Source organism: Balaenoptera borealis (assembly GCF_965194805.1).
Source record: "Balaenoptera borealis genome assembly, chromosome: 18".
Lineage (NCBI taxonomy): Eukaryota > Metazoa > Chordata > Mammalia > Artiodactyla > Balaenopteridae > Balaenoptera > Balaenoptera borealis.
The window spans coordinates 12,143,563-12,165,943 of record NC_138877.1 but is presented as its reverse complement, the minus strand read 5'-3'; the positions used below and the strand labels follow the sequence as shown (position 1 = coordinate 12,165,943).

At 36.8% G+C, this 22,381-nt stretch overlaps 1 protein-coding gene across 7 annotated transcripts in view; it reads right to left on the bottom strand.

The window, feature by feature from the left end:
- NBEA (neurobeachin) overlaps positions 1–22,078 on the bottom strand; it is a 608,086-nt gene extending 586,008 nt beyond the window's left edge. For all 7 annotated transcript variants that reach the window (XM_082365247.1, XM_082365248.1, XM_082365251.1 and 4 more), the window contains exon 1: positions 21,785–22,078. In XM_082365247.1, the coding sequence (XP_082221373.1) occupies positions 21,785–22,075 (291 nt within the window). In that variant the 5' untranslated portion in view covers positions 22,076–22,078. The remainder of the gene's footprint in view (positions 1–21,784) is intronic.
- Positions 22,079–22,381: the final 303 nt, after the last annotated feature.

The following is a 22,381-nucleotide window of genomic DNA, read 5'->3' as shown; positions in this document are numbered from 1 at the left end:
ACTTTACCTTTGGAATCGTATTTCCTCAAATGTGGACTGTGGATAACAGGACTTTGTCTCACAGTGTTATTGTGAAGATTATGATGCTTAACCTCCTGCATGGACCACTGGATAAAAATTACCATTATTATTATTCTATTATTATCTCCATATAAGCCTCAGTACCAACAACATTTAATAAGTATTCAATTTAAAAAATACTGCAATTGAAAGAGCAAGTAAATAAACTATTCACGTGTTACTGATTAACAGAATATTGCTGTGACCCATACATATACATTTAAGTAATTGCCCTTTTATGTGTTTATTTATTTATTTATTTAACTTATTTTTGGTTGCATTGGGTCTTCGTTGTTGCACACAGGCTTCCTCTAGTTGCAGTGAGTGGGGGCTACTCTTAATTATGGTGTGCAGGCTTCTCATTGCAATGGCTTCTCTTGTTGCAGAGGAGGGGCTCCAGGTGCACAAGCTTCAGTAGTTGCAGCACGTGGGCTCAGCAGTTGTGCCGCACAGGCTCTAGAGCACAGGCTCAGTAGTTGTGGCACATGGGCTTAGTTGCTCCCCGGCATGTGGGATCTTCCTGGACCAGGGCTCGAACCCGTGTCCCCAGCATTGGCAGGCGGTTTCTTAACCACTGCGCCACCAGGGAAGTCCCTGCCCTTTTATGTTTAAAGATGATACTACTAACTCATCTGTGGTTACTGACAACAAACAAATGAGCTTCCCTTTGATTCTTCTGAATTTTGCTTTTATTTTAGCCCTAAAGTATTAGATAATTTTCCATTACCTTCATTTTCATCATCATTACTGCATGGATTCATTAGGGCAATTCTTTTCACTCTCTACCCTAAGCTTATAGTCACATCACCTAAGCACATGAATAAAAGCCAACCCAAACCTTTCCATGCCTATTAAAATAGTTCTGGCCTGCTCCCAATTTTCCTTATTTCGAGGCCATCCAAATGTTCATCTTCATGAAAATTTGAAACTTCATATATACTGAGACGTAAAATTAACAAGATAAGTTGATAAATTGTTATCAGCATGATTATTCATTCCATTGTGAAACCTTCAGGCAAGAAGAAGAAATAGTTTATACTCTGGCAAAAAGGAAAAAAAAAAAAAAAAAGGCAGAAACCAAAAGTCTTCAAATGTTCATGCCTTGAACTGCATTACACAGTAATAAGTGCCAGATTTCTATTGTCTCATTGCACAGCTCTCATAATGTGGAAGTTACACAGGCTCCCTTAGCCAAAGGGATAAAACTCAAACCCAAGGCTCTAGTTCCTTTCACCAAAAAACAAAAGAGTGGAACTCAAAATAAAAATGACAGAAGGAAAACAGCATTCTAACAGCAACAGATTACACAAAATATCACTAATCAAGGAATATAATAAAAATCATCATCACTCAGGAGAATAAAACCTATCGGTTGTTACCCAGTAGGTAATATTCAAGCCTTCTTACACATAGGAGCTAAAAGGAATTAATGTCTGAGAAGAACTGAAGACTTTCTCAATTGATATTAAAACATATAGTAATCAGGGCACACGGGTCAAAAAATTTCCCTGCTCACTCACCAAGCATCTTGAAAAAAATCTCTCTACAGGTAGTGCCATTGATCTATAAAAATTTTCCCTAATTACATCACTAAGGTTGTAACATATCATTTTAAAATTCTATAAAATAGTATAATATCAACGGGACTTCCCTGGCAGTCCAGTGGTTAAGACTTTGCCTTCCAATGCAAGGGGTGTGGGTTCGATCCCTGCCTGGTCTGGGAGCTAAGATCCCACATGCCTTGCAGCCAAAAAACCAAAGCATAAAACAGAAACAATATTGTAACAAATTCAATAAAGACTTTAAAAAATAATAATAATAATAAAATAGTATAACATCAATAAAAAAATTTTAAGAAATAAAAGATACAGTTTAAATGTCATTTTCTTGGAGAAGCCTTTCCTATTTTTCTAGAGCAAGGGTCTTCAAACTGCTGCCTTACTGTAAATAAGGTTTTACTGGAAAACAGCTATGCCTGTTCATTTCCATATTGGTTAAGGCTGCCTACAGTATAATTAAATATATATATATGTATTTGGTCTTTGCCCTCAGTTCCTGGAACAGAGCTTTAAAAATCCTTGGAATTTCATGAGTGATAGGAATTTATTTTGTTATTTATGATTAGATTCTTTTGATCATACCTAAGGTTATGCTAACAAGTGACTCAAGGTGGGCCCTTAGATAGTTTCAAGAGAGGGGATGGCCAATGAAAGACCAAGCAAGTGAGTAGAGGGCTGGAGACTGAATTCAGTTACGTGGCCAGTGATTAAATCAATCATCCTACATAATGAAGACTCCATAAAAACTCTTGAACAATGAGGTTCAGGAAGCTTCCGGGTTAGTGAATGCATTGATGTGTTTCTGGGCACAGAAAGGGCATGGAAGCTATGTGTGCCCACTCCAGTACCTTGCCCTAAATCTCTTCCATCTGGCTGTTCCTAAGTTGTATCCTTTACAATAAAACTAATTGTCAGTATGGTGCTTTCCTGAGTTCTGTGAGTCATTCTAGCAAATTACTGAACCTGAGGGGTTGCTGTCACCCAGGCAGAAATTCAGGTAGCCCCACTTGCAGCTGGCATCTGAAATGGAGGCAGTCTTGTGGAACTGAGCCCTTAACTTGTGGGGTTTGGGCTAACTCCAGGTAGTTAGTGTCAGAACTGCACTGAATTCCAGGACACCTAATTGGTGCCAGAGAATTAGTGTTGGAAAATTATGTATTTTCTTTTAAATACTGGTTATGGCTGCCTTCCTACTACAACTGCAGAATTGAGTAGTTGTGATAGACACCATATGGCCCACAAAGCCTAAAATACTTGGATCTTTATAGAAAAAGTCTGCCTACTCCTGTTCTAGATAATTAGTTTCTCAAAGTCTCCTCGTTCAACATTTTTGGTCCATACCACTAACACATCACCTATTCCATTTATATATTTACTTGTACATAGTTGTTCAAGTTGACCCTTGAACAACTGTGCAGGTCCACTAATACATGGGAATTTTTCAATAAATACTATATAGTATTACATGATCTGTAGTTGGTTGAATCCTCAGATGTGGAACTGTGGATACAGAGGGCTGACTGTAAAGTTATATACAATTTTTGAGTGCTTGGGGTCTGGGCAACCCTAACCCCCATATTGTTCAAGGGTCAATTGTATTTATTTGTCTGTCTCCCCTAGAAGATTACTACTTATAAACAAAAAACAGTTTCATTAATCATTCTATCTTTAGAACCAACTTCTTGGCATATGGTTGACTGAAGTTTAATAAAAACATCTATTCCAAAAACAAGCTTCTTAAAGCATGTTTCTATCCCAGTGTATCTCATCATCAACTTTAGTATCAGGTCTATGTTCTAGTTCTTAAAAAAAAAAAAGGAAAAAATACTATTTAAAATCATAAAGTAATAGCATGTTAAAGCCTGAAAGGACCACATGTGTCATCTAACCCAATCCTTATTTTCAGTCAGGCAAAGTAAGGTCTGTAACACGTAAACGACTTGCCCAACTACTTAGTAACAAAGACAAGATTAGACTCCAAGTCCAAACTCAATATTCTTTTCACTAACAATAGCAAACCTTTCTAACACCACAAATGAAAAACAGCACAAATAGAACTAAGGTTTGAGGGTACCCCAAAAGTACCCTCCATTCAAGCTACTCAGAGTACCAGCCAATGAGAAGGCAACTGAATCAGAACATGAATTAACACACTGCTTCCTTCATCAAGAAAGTCTTGCTATGGGGGAAAAAAGTTATTTGAAATAAACAGTGTGTTTATTGACAAAAATATTTATATTCTGGCACAAGCTCCTTATCTCCTCTTAGACCAACAAACACTTCACAAATATGCAAACCTGATCTGTGGACCACATTTTGAATAGCAATGTGCTAAATGAACATTCTGTATAGTAGCAGAAACTTATTAATATAATGAACTGTCACATATGTAATTCATATATACAGTTCCCACTTAAGAGGAATAAAAGGGAAAATAACATCTTTTCCTCAGATACATATGAATAGACATATATGAAGTATATATAGAGGGATATATAGACAAAGATATAGATAAATAGACACATAGATACAAAGAAAGAGAGAGAGAAGCAGAGGCTTGGAGAGATGAAATATTGATACTTGATACTCAAGGTCACAAAGCAAAGAAAAGGCAGAGCCAGGATATGAATTCAGATTAGTTGTATCACAACAGCCAAGCTCTTTACAGAAAACCAGGATACAAAAACTGACTTGACTGAAATAGCATTTACGCATTAATTTATAAATCTAAAAACAGAGAGTCGAAGACATTAGTTCATTGTTATAAAAGTCCTAAAAGAATCAGGTACAAGATGGAGCAAGAATTAGCACCCACTAATAATACACTTCACCACTGAACAGGCTGTCCTCTGTGACCAATCCTATTGTTTCAGGATAAAACTACCACAACTACTGAAAGAGTATGAGAACACTAGTCTATCTAATCAGATCAACTTACATGGAATGAACATATTGCTTTGCTCATGTCTCTTTCTTGCCAAAATGTCTTGCTCCACATTGCCCAAAGTCCTTAGCTACAAATTCACAAACTCTCACTTTTCTCAAGTGTTAAATGGGGATAGAAGTGCCTCTGTCATGGAGTTACTGTATTAATTGAGAATACTATATTTCCTTTATTCTAAGGAATATTTTTCACATTTTAACATTTCTGAAATCAACATATAACTCGTAACTGATGTGTGCATTTAATGTAGCTGTGTGTCTTCTTCCCCCACCAAGAGCTGTTATTATATCAGTAACAGTCAACAGCCTAGCAGCACAGCTAACAAAAACTTATAATTACTATTATTATTTTTATTATATTTGGTGCAAACAAGCACCAAATGATCCTGGTTTGTTTTGGAAACGGCTGCATTATAGAACTTTTCTTTATACACTTATATACAAATATATACATGTTTAATGCATTATTTTTATTTCTCCTCTACCTACACTTTGTTGTCTAGAGACCTTGACTTTGCCAACTGCAGTTTTGCCAACCACATTACATTTCAAGAATGTGACTCCTGAGGGTGTTGGGAAACTGATGTATTTACAAGGTGCTAATAGAGCACAAAAATGGAAATGCTTAACTGCCTCAAAACTCTCTTTGTGTTAGAGAAGGATCAACAGTAGAGATGGAAGCTTAAGCTAAGTCCAAAAGGACAGGCAGGAATTTGCCAGAAGGAAAGCGCACTCCTAGAAAGACGTTACTACTTTATAATGTGCTGACTTAAAGTTCCAGAGCTGGAATGCCCTTACTCCACCGTGTCTACTCAGCAAACCCCTGCTCCCCTTGGAAGCCAATTTCAAGAGAATCCTCCACCTTGAAGTCTTTCCTGATTCCTGCAAATAGTTCATTACTTCCTCCTCTGTGATACTGTACTCTAATACATACTTTTACTCACGGTCACAAGAGGAAAAAAAAGGCAGAGCCAGAATCTGAATTCAGATTAGTCATACAACAAAAGCCTGATCACATAATTTAGTATTTTTTTTTTCTAATCTACACAGTGGTCTCTCTTTCTAGAATTTGAAATCCTTAAAGAAAAGAATCATCTTTCCAATGTCACTCTTTCCCCAGGTTTGATCATACTATCCCTAGGTATGGGGACTTCAGCTCCTAACAACTACCTAGAAATAAAATTATGTTTAAATTAACCTCCCTCTCATCTCCATCAAGTATGATTATTACTGCTATTATTAAAGGAGAATGAAGATCTCAATTTTCTACAAACACTGCAGCAGATATAAAACTGTAATTAGCTGAGGAAAAAAGTCAAAACTGCTTGGACTTAAAGTGACACCAGTAAACATGTAATACCTTTGAATGCATATATGAAGGCATATGAGAATACAAATATGAGGGAGACAAGAAGGAAAAAGTAGAAGAAAGGAAAAAGATAAAATATTTCAAAGTAAGAAAGTAAGGAGTTTGCATAATGGAAAATATTAAGTCAGTAACTTCTCTGCTGCCTAGGTTTCTGTATCTGAAAACAAGATAATCTTCGAAATCTTACCAAGATAAGCATTAGCATTGCAGAATTCTAGTATTCTAGTATTCAATTCAGAGTCTTATATAAAATATGGTACTCCTGATAATTAATACTGAAATTAGCAACCTAAATACAATAGGGGACTCTTATTCTGATAAAACAAGTAAATCTTCACAAAGTATATACATTCTGCTCTCTCTATAAAGGTAAGGTTAGTTCTCAATTTCTGGTTTTGGTAAATAGGGCATACATGCATTTCCAGAAAGTGTATTTTCATATAAAATTTTTAACAGTTAACTCAAAAAAGCAGTTGTTTATTCCATTAAGAAACCATCTAGCAAATTTTATAAGCAAAACATGTTAGAAATAACAGCACTTCATCCAACTCCTACAAAACAACTACATTTTATTCTATTTCTTAACTCTGTAGCAATGCTTACAATTTGCCTTCCAAAGTATCTGCTGACAATAAAATGCATTTTAATTTGTTGCAATATTGATTTCCATGAATTATTTAGGCAACTTTTACCAGGGCAGGGAGAACAAATTTTTCCCCAATGATATGTGGTTTTTAAATTGTTGCCATTAAGTCAATGCACTAGTTAGGATGAGGTTTACTGACACTTAACAGGAAAACCCACAATATGAGTGGCTCAAACAATACAAAGATTATGTATATATGTGTCTGTAAGTGTAAGTATATACAGTATATGAATATGCAGTATATATACACATACATACACATGCATAAGCAGACATATTAAAAGAAAAGAGAGCATGCTAGAATATCTATTAGTTTCTTTCTATACTTACAGTGGTTCATATACTTTTGAGACGTCCCCTATAAATCAGTGCTGTCCAATAAAAATATAATGCAAGCCATGTTATGTAATTTAAAATTTTCTATTAGCCATATTAAAAGAAAAATATAAAAGAAAATAGGTGAAATTAATTTATATTTCATTTAACCCAACATATCTAAAATATTTCAGCATGTAATAAATATTTTAAATTTATTAATGCGATATTTTTCTATACCAGCTCTTCAAAGTCAAGTGCACATTTTATGCTTATGGAACATTTCAAGTGCTCACTAGCCACATGTGGCTAGTAGCTACTCTGTGACTGCACAGCTCTAGACAGATCTAGCCATCTTCCAAAACTCAATTCAAACATCACCACTTTTATGAAGCCCTCCCTTGACTCCCTTGGTACATTTCTCCCCTCAGTGTTGCCCACTATTCCCTAATTTATATCATAGAATTCACACATTTCATTGCCTGTATTTTTGACTCCCTGCAGTGCTATAAATTCCAGGGCAGGGATTGTGTCTTGATCATTGTATCCTCAGTGTTTAGCATCACACATGGTGTGAGGATTCTAAAAATATCTGTGGAATAAAATGGTTATGTGGTCAGATGTGGCATTAGGATGAAAATAAGTATACATGTTCAGACCCAATAGATCAGTATTTAAATAGTGGAGGGGGCAAGGGGAAGGAGGAAGAAGTAACCATCAACAAAAGAATTAGAAAACCTTCAAATTAAATACAGTAATCTATCTTGAACAAATCAATTAGAAAGTGATAATTAAGTCAACTGTAAAATTACATAATTCAGTAATAGTGCATAGTAAACATTCATAGCTGACTATAATAATATAAAGCAAAACTTTCTAGTTTTTCTTCAAGAATAAACTACTTTAATAGAGTCCCTGTTTAACAACTAATAACATGTGCCACAAATGCGATACATCTAATTATTAAATGTTATTCTCATAAACTACCTCTCCATTAATATATACCTTTATTCTTTTTACATACAAAGATAATAAGTTTGGGCTCTAAGATACAGAATGCATTATCATATTGATCCAAAACCCCAAGCACTCTTTCACTAAAAGTGAAATCTTTGTTGTAAATGTCTATATCCCATATTTTCTAAGCAGGTCATCTTTAATTTATTTCAGAGTTTGGCAGCATAATTTTTCAATGTAATCAGGTACAGCTGTCATTCTGAATGACAGTTTGTCATGCAGTAACTAAAATACATTAGTTTACCTTTCAGAGTGTAGATCACTAATCAGGTTAAACGTTATTTCTAGAATAAAAAAAGCCCAATATAATTAATGAAAAAAAATCAGCAAATCTGACTAAAATCTGTTTGCTCAACATACTTTCGATAAAAGTACCTAAATGAGTATTTTCACAAAGAAAAATGCTTCTTCACAGCTACTCCACCCACCCCTAAAATAAGTCAGTCAGTCATCCTAAAAACGAATGCTTTTTATCTTAAAGCCCAGGATGAAAAACTGTTAATGGTTCAAAACAACTCCAAGACCACTCAGGCAATCTGGTTGAACTGTGACCAATTAGTGTAGTCAGTCCCTGTGTGGTACTAATGAGACCAAAAAAATGGGTTACATTTCCATTTGAATCTAAACTTAATATAGTCAATGGCTAAAAGACTGCAACTACAATCCCACCCGATTAGGGCCTGCTGTCTGCCAGGGGGATGACTTCAACAATAATAGCAATGAAACAAGCATGTGAACAGATTAACACCCAGAAGAAAGAAAAAACACAAAATTGACGCCTTAGCATATTTTATTCATAGGAACAGATACTCCAAAGAAACTACAGCGTGAAAAGTCACACTTTAAAGATGAATCATTAAATCTCAATTTTTAAAAATCATGAAAGTAAATATACTATTTTATAAATAGTTGCTGCACTATCACATATAATATCATTTGACCTAGCGCCTAACATTTTTTTCTGGAACATTCTTTGAATTTTTGTAATGCTGCTAATGGAAAAACTATAATTTGATTTGCAGAAAGGAAAAACCACTGTCCTTTAGGGGGCGGGAGGGAACAGGATTTCCCTGTTCTTCTTCCCTTCTTCTTTCCCTGTTCCTTCTTCCCAGAGGAAGAAGCTGAACAAAACAGTACTAATACTAGACCAGTTAAGAGAAAAAAGGCTTCTTAATGGTGATCCTGATACTGAACTGCATCAGGCCCACTTGAATTTTCTTCTAGACTTCAGAAAACCATTAACTCTACTTTGATAAAATGTTACAGTGTTAAGAATTCTGATTTTATAAGACTGAAAAAATTAAAAATAACTTTCGGGCTTCCCTGGTGGCGCAGTGGTTGAGAGTCTGCCTGCCAATGCAGGGGACACGGGTTCGAGCCCTGGTCTGGGAGGATCCCACATGCCGCGGAGCAAATGGGCCCGTGAGCCACAATTACTGAGCCTGCACGTCTGGAGCCTGTGCTCCACAACAAGAGAGGCCGTGATAGTGAGAGGCCCGCGCACCGCGATGAAGAGTGGTCCCCCGCTTGCCACAAGTAGAGGAAGCCCTCGCACAGAAACGAAGATCCAACACAGCCATAACTAACTAACTAAATAAATAAATAAATAAAGTAAAATTAAAAAAATAATAATAATAACTTTCAACACCCTTAGTTCTTTTCCTTTCATCTCTTCCTCCACCTTTTCTCTTATTCATGAACCACAAATACCTACACAAACAGAACTCCTCAAATAACTCAAGGAATTGGACCCTAATACATTTTATCACCTCCCCTGTGCTTGAAATACCTTAGAAAAAAGTAAGCCAATGAACACTCATGGAATGAAAAAAAAAAAAAAAAAAAAAGATGGGGGTAGGATTTCTACAAGAAGAAATAAAGCTAATGTGATTGTGGTTTGTAGTTAACATTAGTGGACACAGCCATGGAAAGACTCCCTCATGGCCCGTGTCCCTCTGTGTGGAAAGGTTTTCCACTCCTGCCCTTTTTATGCTGGGAAACAGTTACTTGTCCTTCAAGATCCAATCCAAAGTCACTTAACCAATGATACCTTCCCAGACTCCTCCAGGCAAAGATAGTGGAACCATTAATGTCTCCATAGCATTTTGTTTAAATCTTTGTAATATCACTTTTTGCCAATGGAATTTGTCTGGTTTTTCTTCTTTTTCCTGTACTGAACCTCGAGTTACTGAAGGTAGGAACCATGTAATTCCTTTTTATATTCCCAATGAGTATCTTGACTCTGGCAATAGAACACTAGGTTAGGATTACTCAGTAATTTATTTAATCATCACTTTAAGTGTTCTGAGTGTGCCTGAGTTAAAAGAAAGGAAAAAAAAAAAAAGGTATGCTTCTCCATGAGAGTTATGACCCCAAATGGGCTGAGGCAAAGTGGAACTCCAGGCACCAAGATAAAGTGAAAAAAAAAAAAACAAAAACCAAAAAAAACCACTGGACTAAGAGGGAATCTAGGTGATAATTCAAATTCTGTGAAAACCTGCAGGATCTTAACCCAACTGGCTCTTTCCTCACCTATGCAAGTGATAAGAGTCAGGCTATTCACCAGATCTGAAGACCCTATGACTCCTTATATACGTATATACAAACACATCACAATATCTCTATCCACCCCCTTCCTCAAAAAAATAAAAACTGAAATGTTAAAGCAAGAGGCAAACACAGAAATTAAAAGAACCAGAATAGCCTGGGAAGACAAGATTTATACCTAAGCCAGAAGTGACAAAAACAAGCAAACTATATAAAATGTGAAAAAAAAAATCCTCATTCAAAACAAGTTTACTAAGCAGCACAAAATTCTAGATTCTATGTTAAGTACTCAGGATACCAAGGTGAATAAGACAACATTCTGATCTCAAGGGATTCAGAGTCTCTAGGGTAGTCTGACAAGTAAACAAATAATTAAAATAGGACAGGCAATCTGAACTATGTCAAATCTGAACTATGTACAAAGTGTTATGGGAGAGCACAGAATGGGAGGAAGAGCTTTTAGGGGGAGATCAGAGAAGGCATCACTTAAGTGGGGGACAACAGCTGATTCTTGAAACATGAACAGGAGTTCTTTAGACAAAAAAGGAAGACATGATAACTTGAAAAATGCAATGATTATTCAGCAAGTAACAGTCAAGACAGCATAATAAAAGAAAATTCTTCCACTGATGACTCATATCTCATAAGCTTCAAAAATAATTTAAATACTTAATTTAAATTTGAGGACTTTCAAAGGGTAATCAAGTTATAGAAAATAAATACAAATCAAGTACAATAATTTTATGACATTTTATAATAAAATATTGCTGATATAATTAGAGCTGAAAATACTTCTCCTCTTTTAAAATACCAGACTTAGTTTAACCTAGAAAGACAATGACTATTTCTATTTCATTGGAGATTTTATATTGCAGGTCAAGATGATAAAATAAGATAATGCATATTGTATGCTTAACATAGTGCTTGGCATGTAAAGATTAAATAGCAACAAACCTAGGAACAGAACATCTAGCTTTGAGTCTAATTTCTGCTTTGCAACCTTGGACAAGCCCCTTAATTTCAGCCATAGTTTACTTACTATATTAAAGTAGACCCACATTTATTTCAAAGGGGTTGGTAGAGGATTTTAAAAACGTAAGGTATGTTATCAACCCCAATTCTATAAATGCCAATTCCTTCCCCACATGTGAAAAGTTTTAAAAAAACATTGGAAATACTCATATACCATCTTTAAATCAGCTGCAAGTTATTTCTTTCAGAAAATGGAAGTAGCTGCTAAAGAGAAATATATCTAGACATTTACACTTCCATAAAATTTTCTATTAATCAATATTTGCTCTACTTCAGTGAACTGAAAGGAGAATCACAATTATTGGAAATTATATCACCTAGACTCTAGTTAACTCATTTGTTTTATCCAAGCAAACATGGTATATGTGGTGGTGCATCTGATTAACACTAAAACATAACAAATCTACTTTTTCTATATAAAATAAATATATCAATGCATACTATTTTTTTCTTGTTCAGAGTAATATCTAAAATATCCACACTTTGCCTAGTGAAAAGGTATACAAATGAAAGCTAGTTACCATTTATAATACTGTATAACCATTCCCCAAAACTCAAAAATTAATAGTTCACAATATAAGCCGTTAGATCATTTTGTGTACAAATCCATCAAACTGTCCTGCATTCATTTTTATTTCCTGTGATCAGCAAGTCCTGAGTCCTCTATGTGCAGCATTCTCTACCACAGAATCAGCTCACTGAAGCTGGCTGGACCCTCCCTTTCCAGCATCATCTCTTCATATAATGCAAGCCTTTGGGATAATTTCTAAGTAGCTATATTTTGTTCAATAATGGAGAAGATTATAGCCTTTGAATCTGAAGGCCTGAGTCCTAGCTCTGGTACTTAATACCTGGATAACCTTGTCTAATACTTCCCATTTCCTGCAGTCTTAGTTTCCGCATGTGTAGAGAAGGAATGGCATCTGAAAAGGGAGTTATTCTGAGGATTAGTTAACACAGCACAATTTTGCAAGTACACTGGATATAGTTAAGAGCTATTAAAATATACACTAATATAATTTTCTAAAACAACTGATCACAAAATAGTTTTCAGTCCCCTAACTTGCCTCTTACGTTTGTAACTCAAGTAGTTTTCTAAATATTTAAGCTAATACTCCAAGAGGGAGGTATTATTTACCCAGGATCACCCTTCATGTCCTAGTATACATCCACATGTGAAATTCAGCCATGTCAAGGAAGGAAGAGATAGAAGGAATTCTAGGCAAAGGAAGCTGTGTCACCTCACGCCTATTCGTTCCCCAATTTGCCACTAGGAAAAACTACCCCAGACACTGTTAAAGACTATGTGGGATTCAGAACAGACCCCCTATGTTTCATTAGAAGGTGGACACCTGAGATTTCTTCTCTGACAGGTTCACCAGCTCAGGTAATCCAAGCTAAAACAGAACTCAGTTTCAGTTAGATCATTATTTTCCTTCTATGATCATATGGTCATCAGGCTCAAGATAAGAATAAAAATAACAATAGTAAATACTATACAAAGTTAGCTTTGTACCAAGCACTTTACATATATTAATTCATTTAATCTGTACAACCTTATGAGGTAACTTCTTTACACATAAGGAAACTGAGGCACGTAAGTGTGAATGGCTGTATAATATTTCATAACATAGATATAAAATTACATAACCTTTTCCTAATGTGAACATATAGGTTATTGCTAATTTTTTATATCATTAAACTACATTTAACCCTCATACTTGTCCACAGGTAATTTTTCCTTAGCCTAAAGAACTAAGGATTAATGACAAGAACCTCTTTAAACTTCTTGACGCATATTGGGAAAATGTCATTCAGAACAGCTGTACCATTTTACATGCCCAACAACGTCATTTAAGATTATTTTAGCATGCTGACAAAACACTGGTAATTTTCCTTTTAATCATTTCTTTTTCAGGGTATCTCACTATTACCTTATGTTCTTATTTAGTGAAGATGAATTTTCGTAATAATTAGCAATGTCTCTTCCTTCTTGAAATGCATCAAGTCCTTTGCCAAATTATTTTTCTTATGATTTGTCCTACGATACTTAATACCTAAAGTTTTTTTATAATTTTAATTCTAAATATTAGTTAGGAATCACTGGAGTGCAACAAATAGAAACCCGATTCAAACTGGCTTAAGCAAAACAAGAAATGTATTAGCTTAATGCACTGAAAAGCCTGGCAATGTAAGTGACTTGAAAGCCTCCAAAGATGTCATCGGTAATCTCTTGGTTCTTGGTGCCTCTGTGATAGCTCTATCCTCAAGCATACTCTGCGTCATGGTAGCAGAGTGACAGTCATATCTAGACTTACATTCTAACATCTTAGCAACTCCAGTGATGAGTATCTTTTTCTTTCTCCAGCAGAGTGAAAGGAGTTATCAAGCTTTCGCAGATGTACAGGTAGATATTTAACCAATATCTGTTACTGATGGGCCAAGTACAGTTTCTATTCCTGGTCCAGGAAAGCAGAAAGGAGTCCAGGGAAACCCCAAACCATATAAACCAAGAATCAAGAAGAGATGACTCCTCAATCAAAAAATTCAGAACTGTTAACAGCAGAAGGAATGGATGCTACGCAGCCAAAACCAAAAGAAATCGACAACATTCTAGCCCTTGGCTACCCAGCCACCTTATACATTCACTTCTTTCCATACATATAACTTCTTAAATTTCCATGTTTAACAATGTTACTATCTTAACCACAACAGAAAATGCACTCATCACTTCACCATGGGTCTGGGAGGCAGGGAGGAAAACAAAGACAATGCCAAGTTACTGGATCCAGCTACAAGTCTGAAATCTTTGTGCTATTAGTATTATTCTTGGTCAGTTCCAAACATGCATTTTTTCATGGTACCTCATAATCTGACAATATATATCTATGTAATAAATTTAACTATCCCCCATTAATCAATATACAATGGCAAAAGAAAAAATAAATAATAATAATGCCCACTTAGAAGAGTGGAGAAGATAAATATGGAGGAAATAATCAAGAGGACATGACTGTTAGCTGACCCATGAGCTGGATCTGGGCAATCAGAGGCTCCTCACCCCCTCCTCTGTTCTTAGAATATATACTCTGCCTACTGTTCCCACAGTGGGAACACTTCCAAGGAAATAGCCTTGAGAGCAAGGTGTTGTTGAAACCATCTGGATGGTATATGTGACTGAACTCAGTTAAGGCCTCTGTAGTTTAACTTTTAAGATTCTGGCAGGCAGGTGTAGAGACCACTCATCTTGCGGCTGCCCAAGACAAGCCTCATAAGCTCCCCTGCTTAATAAACATGCCAGCTACCAATCTGGAGTGGTCTGCCTCTTTTCTTCAGTCTCTCCTTGCCCTCTGTGCATGGGGACCAGTTTGCAAATCAACAGTAAACAAATCATGGTCACTAATTCAAACCACAGTCCATATACTACTGGCCAGAGTAGCAAGAATTGCTTGTTACGGGAATGGAGTCTCTTGGTCAACCAATCTGGATGCACTTATTACCACTATCTCAGAAGACCTCACTTGTCCATTATCCTCTATGGCCTCAGATTTTCCTTCTAGCAGCTGTACTGCTTTAGCAACCCACTTCCTCTTACTGAGGCTTAGAACTGCCTTAGAAGTAAAAAGAACACAGGTCTTTGTTTACCAGGCTTGAGGTTGCCCTGGAAATAGTTTCCCTAAAAGCTCAGTAAGCTTTTGGTCAATTTATTTCAGTCAACTGGATGAACTAGTAACCAAAGCCAGAGATCTTGTCAAGATACCAATCTACCTTTTAAATTTCATAGCAATATTCAGTCTCATAGCAATAGGCCTTCACATTACTCATCCCTTAAAAACCTCTGCTTAATGATTTCCCTTGAAGCAATGTGAAATAATAAGCTGGATGAGGAGGCACAGCTATTCTATCACTTGTTCCCTGGTTGCATCCTCTTTTAAAACTCTTTAGTAAATGGATTGTTATTTTGATCAGGAGGTTGGGAGTATAATGCATGAGGTGCTTGAGAGAAGCTTGTAAAACAGAACTTTACCTGGCTTTAAACTCCTTCTTTCCTTTTACCAATTTTAGCATGGGGTAAAAAAAAAAAAAAAATTGGGCTTTCCAACCCTCAAGGTTCTTGATTTTTCTGATTCTCTTGTATGGTAGCTACAGGCAGAAAAGACCTCTCTTACTTGGAAGGACAATATTTTCTCCCCTCTGTGCTCTCAAGCATTCCAGCTTGGACCAAAGCAAACTCCTTTCTTATATGGCAAGAAGTGGACAACACACCTGAGGATCCCTAAAGTTCCAGCTTTAGTAGCTCCATGGGCAAAGACAACCCAGGTGACCATCGAAACAGCTGCTCCATAATTCCTTTTAAGGAATTGCTAGGGGAAAGCAGTCCTCACTGCCTTGAACTCCATTTCAACATTCAAGGTCTGTTCCTACAATACCCCACTTCCAGTTACTAATGTCTACACTAGTAAGAATTCCTTCCATTTACAAGTGACAAAAATCCAATTTAAACTGACTTAAAGCTAATAACAATAATAAACTCTGAAAGAGAGAATTTAATGGTTAGAAGAGAATCACCACAGACACAGAGAACTCCAAGTGCTCAAGCAGAATCAAGAATATATTTATCTCTCTTGGTTTCACACTTGGTCAAATTCTAATACAGGTACTTACAGCTATAGGATGAGTCTACCAGTTCAACATCCCCAACAGGAAGAGTTCCCAAGTCCTGTGACTCACCCTGTGGCTCCCCTCAGGTTAAATGCTCATCCCTGAACCAATCACGGTGATTGTGGACATGTCTGGGTTATACACCAGCCCACCTGAACCCACCTGAACCAGCTGAACTAAGAATGGAGGATGAGTGGTTCATTAAAGGAAAATTGAGGTACTATTACCAAAAAGGGGAAATGTATGCAAGACAGACAGAAACAAGAAATGCCCACTATTCCTAGTAACATGACAAATGGTTACAATTTTTTTTTTAATTTCTATTCAATGCCATAAATATTATTCTTTGTTTAAAATAATGTGATCTTAGTTACATGTATATATATTTGACATACATATATTGAAAAGTAATTACCAGATTCTTATTCCAAGATGTCAGTTCAAAATAATATTTACATATATAGTAATGCCTACATAGAGAACATCATACATATTCAACAAATATTTCTAATTATAAGAATAGGCAATACATTAACTTTATTTACATGAGTCTAATTTATTTCAAGATCTTGGGTCTGGACCCTACTGTTGAACAGAATTTCAGAAACTTGTCCTCTACTGCCTAATAATGCTGTCCTGCATACTCAAAATGCACTTAACTTATCCAAGAGCCAGAAATACAAAAAATAAATATACATAATATAGGCTTTTGCTCTCACAGAGTTCACAGCATAGGAGTGGAAACATGTATAAATAACTAAATACTATACACAATACTAGAGAATGATAGGTATATCTTTGTATAAGGAAATATGCTGACATTGCACAAAATATCAGAAGTACAGGCAATAAATGAAAAATCTATGAAACTGATGCAGGGGTTCCCTGGTGGCGCAGTGGTTGAGAGTCTGCCTGCCAATGCAGGGGACACGGGTTCGAGCCCTGGTCTGGGAAGATCCCACATGCCGCGGAGCGACTAGGCCCGTGACCCACAATTATTGAGCCTGCGCGTCTGGAGCCTGTGCTCCGCAACAAGAGGCCGCGATAGTGAGAGGCCCGCGCACCGCGATGAAGAGTGGCCCCCGCTTGCCGCAACTGGAGAAGGCCCTTGCACAGAAACGAAGACCCAACACAGCCATAAATAAATAAATAAAATAAATAATTAAATTAAAAAAAAAAAACCCAACAGAAACTGATGCAAAATAATATTAAAGTAAATAGTCAAAAATGTGGATGATTGAATTGTATAATACTGCTACATCGGTGATCCAAAATGGGAGCTGATTTTGCTGGAACCAATGAATTTCTTGACACTGTGTTTGAAAAATATATAGCAAAAGATGAGGGAACCTTGAGAGATATTTAATTAACCACATAGTATTTGCCAAAAACTGACTAGCAATATAAAAAATACTAATTTAAAATTAATATAACTTGATCACAGACTCGTTACAGAATATATGCTGCTTAATGTCATTATATGACTAAATTAATACTTTTGAGGAAAACCTCAGAACTCCTTAAGATATTGAAACTTCCAATAATTTACATATGCACTCAATTTAATTTTCAATACCTGATAACAAGATTAAAATATAATTCAAATTAATATGAAAAGACTTACATGTCAACCTAAATTAAAATGTAGGAAATTCTCTTTTAATATAAATAAATGTGGTTTTATTAATATTAAGGACTTAATATTAAGGACTTCATGATTCAAAAATGCAACCACATATTTTTAGAGTAAATTTAGTTTAAAAACACATCTTTTGTTTGTGAAATTAAAAATACCTTGAAAATATAATTTTAAAGATATTTATATCAATCTGCAAATGAAAAAAACTCTAAGGAAGAAAAGTTACTGTCACATTCAAGTATAGAAGAATAACTTTCAAATTTCCTTTGAACAATAATACCATGATCCATATGTCAAGAGAAGAGAGGCACTTAGCCCACAAAGTCCCCTCAAAGTATCTTGTTATGCTTTTAATACAATATACAGTATGCCACTTAGAACGTAAAAAAATAAAATTATCAGAGGACATATTTTCTACAGCTAAAGATATTGCACTAATATATTGCACAATTTGTGAAAAAATAACTACAAATTAAATGCTATAGATTTATACTACCAAAGAGAGCTATTCAAAAAAGTCCTAGTGTCAATTCTTTAAGTAAATATTAATCCTTTATTTTATCTTTTCTAAAAATAAGTTTATATTAAAATCTGTGATAAGAAGACACGTTCATGTTATAAACAAAGAACACATTATGTATACATAGAATTTACTTCAAGGAAGGAAAAACTTTATATAAATATATGTTAAGTGTATTTATAAAGTAAGCAATGGATTAAGTAGTATGCCTGTTTTATAATTGAAACAACCAACAAAGTTCCTTTTCTACAGTTAAATGCTCTTATACTGCCACATTAAATAATACCTCCCAAAGCCAAAATTTGTTGATGATCAGTTTTTTCATCGGTAAAGCTACAATGCAAAATCCTTGACAATACACTCTCACTGTAACCTATTTACAAACTAACTTACTCATCTTCCTGATCCTGTCCACCTTGTATTTGAATGTTTCAACTATAATATCATTGTACAAATACGTTCATCTACAATGGAAATTACTCATTTTATTTCTCACTCCATGGTGATTCTTCAACAAATTCCCACAATCCACCTAATAGTGGAAATGGACCTCTACCTTTGGCAAAAGAAAAAAGCCCCAAAATTACAACCATGGCTGTGTTAAAGGAGTCCTATATTTTAACGCATACTTCAACTTTACTCTGAAAAACTTTTAATTCTTTGGGCAAGGCATGTGAGAAACCTAACAACCAAGTATCAGTATTCTCATCATATAAAGAAAAATAACGTACAGAAAAAAAAGGAAAAAAATATTCTGACAAAGGTGACTGAGACAGGGTTTTGTTTAAGGTAGAAACCGTTTTGTTTTGAAGTTTCATTAGTTCTCCTTCCTTTCTTTTCTGTCATAGAAATCACTGTGATAAATATTTCACTATTCCACCTACTTTTTAATTTAATGTTTTAAATTAAGACTGAAAACTGAAAAAACTCATTTTAGAGATTAATATTAGAGGCTTCCAACCTTTAGCAAGTCACTGAGTGCCCTAAATGGATTTTACTGATTTACTCATTAAATAAATAGAATTAAGTTTTGATAATTATTTTTTAAATGTCTAGGATCTCCAAATATTTTCTCAATCAACTTAAATTTTCACATGACATTTTCATCATGAGTATATTGGAAAGATAAAGCACTAAACCTACCATTCAAGAAATACTACACTGCAAATGACTAATGTGTATTCCACAATCAATATAATTAACAACTTAATAGTAAATAGCTCCTTTTGTCATTCTTTTCCCCAAAAGTTTCCATTTAAAGATCAATTGTACTCTTTCAATACATACAAAGAAATTTTAAACCTAACTTTCTTTATGCCAAAAATAAAAATGTCTTTGTAACTCAGTTACAATGTCTTAAATGGATTTGGGGATATACCATGTCAGTATTACCTTATTTCTGATTACTCTAATTAAGCTTAACAGTAAAGTTAATCTTTAAAATAATGTTTGCATATTGAGACTTCATGCCAGATTTTCACTGCACTGAAGAGAATTAAATTTCTTTTTTACCTCAAAAGAAATATTTCACTTCCTTTCCTAACCTACTGTGTATCTATAGAACCCCATCTGTTAAGAACTGATCCAGCATACATTGCTACTGCTGCAGAGTCCAAACTGGTTACACATTCAAATCAGTTTCCAGCTTGTGAGAGCCTCTATTGCCTCTTATCACATTAAAATGTATTAAGTAAGCATACAAATACTTATTAAAAATAACCTAATATCACACCATCTAAGGTAAAAATGGTATTGGAAATCTGGAAAACTGTAAAAAAAAAAACTTTAAATGTTTCCTTTTAAATTTACATAAATACAGTACCTGATAACCTACTAACGTATTTTGAGATTTCATCTCTTTAAAAAAAAAAAAAAAAAAAAAAAAGGCAAGTACTGACCTCCTATTTGCAGCTGGTTATAATTAAAACACCCAAGAAAACAATATTTCTATTAGTGTCTCGAAAAGAATTTGGTTATACCAACGCAGTGACAGTCCCCCAAACTTACACTGACTTTTTGTGATTTGTTTGATAGGTACACAGAAGTACAAAGAGGTGTTTGGTATTTAAACAGGAATAAATATAACAAAGAAAAGTCAAATATTCTCTTATCTTTGACGTGACATCCCAGCAAAACAAACAAACAAACAGCTTTAACTCTTCTGTGAATTTAAGAGGTACATAAACCAAAGACATTATCTAATCCCTGTCCCTGTCTCAGGGCACCACTGCTGTAGCTGCAGCTTTCTTTCAGTTTTCCAACAGATCAAATAAAAATAATTGCTTAGCTGAAAATTCTGACTGCATGGGTGTGATAAAATCTCCTTGCAAGCAAATTTTTATATTCCTGTGACTCCACACCAAATACAATAGTCAACTGATTGCTTCTGATTTAAGCTTGCCTTCCAAAACCCAACCTTACAGTTTGTCAAAGACTAGGTATTGCAGAGGAAACTGTTTAAAAAGCTTTGCTGCAGCAAAAACTGCACATACAAAGCATTAAAACATGAATTAATCTTAAATGAACGAGTCTTATTATCCGAAATCTATGATTCTCCTCTCTTTATTTCTTCCCCATGTCTTCCCCTGACATCTTGAACGCTTCTTAGCCTCTCTGTAGATAGATATCGCAAAACATTAAGTCATACACAGTTCTGCAGTAACTCTTTCTTATCACGAAGGAAACCAAAACCTAGGGTTGAATTTAACACCTTTCCTCTAATCTTTATCCACATGCCATGCTCTCTGAAGGCAACCATAGAAATCAACCTGTATGATTTGGTGTCCTTACATTTTAACATCTCATGTGCACAAAAAATGACTTAAGAGGTCAGCATATTCAGGGCAATATTACAAAGAAAGGAAGGCTACCTAAAAAGAGATTGGGGTGTGGGGGGGAGATACAGCCACAACACTCTCCAACATAGCCTCGTAATATATTTAAAGGCAGATGCAAAACTGCATCATTTTTCCTCCTCAGTGGAAAACATCACCTCCCAGCTGCTCAAGTTGGACTTAATGCGCTTCTCGCATTTCAGCAGCACCGGGGAATTTAGGCTCCAGGGGCAAGGCTTCCATCCTCAGAGAGCCACACCACGGACAATTAAGAGTGTCGGAGAAAGAACCCCAGAGAAAAGGAGGCCTTCCGCTCCCCCTAACTAAACTCTCAAGTCAACCCAAAACCCGCACGGCAAGGAACAATTGACGACTCAGAGTCATGAGAAGTGATAATAAGCGGTGTTAAGTTGGGCACTGCGCTCAGGTGGCAAGAGAGGAACGGAGGAGAGAAGGGAGGTGGCGTGGCTTGGGCAGCGCGCAGGCAGGTCACCCGCTAAGCAATACCCGCCGGACGATCTGGGCTCGCAGGGACGCGCTGCGTGTGTGACCGGGGGGGTGGTGGAGGGGTGGGAGCCAGCGTCTGGGGAGGGAGGCCATGGGGGCTGGGAGGCAGATGGCGAGCACGCCTTTTCCCTTACCAGGTTGAGCACCGTCTCCACGATGTCCCTGTTGCTGACCTCTCCGACCTGTATGAGTCCAATCAACACTGCGAATTTCATCCGGATGTTGCGGATCGGCACCGAAGGGTTAATCATCCCCGCGGGCAGCACCACCGAGCCGGAGCCGGACGCCCCTCTCAGCTCCCCCATCCCGCTGCCGCCACCACCGCTGCCCCCGCCGCCGCCGCCTCCGCCTCCGGCCCCGACGGCGATGAGCCCCACGGGTTGGGGCTCGAGCCCCGGGCCCGGGCCCGGCTTCTCGCTCGCCATTTGCCCCCCTCCTGAGGAGAAGGAAAGAGCCGCGGCGCTGCCTCCGCCGGTACCGTTATACCTGCCTCGGCCCCCGCCCCCCGGCCGTCGCCTCGGAGCCCCAGCATCCACCAGCGCCGCGGCGCCGGGCCCGCTCCCCGCGTGCGCCTCCGCCCGGCCCTTTCCGGCGCCCTCCCCGGCGGAGGCGGAGGGTTATTCTCAGGCTTATTCCCGGCGGTGGCGGCGCCGCTAACCGCTGCCGGCGAGCGGCAGTGCCCGCCCAGCAGCTGTGCCGCTGGGGCCGCCGCTGCCTCCTCTCGCTCCCCC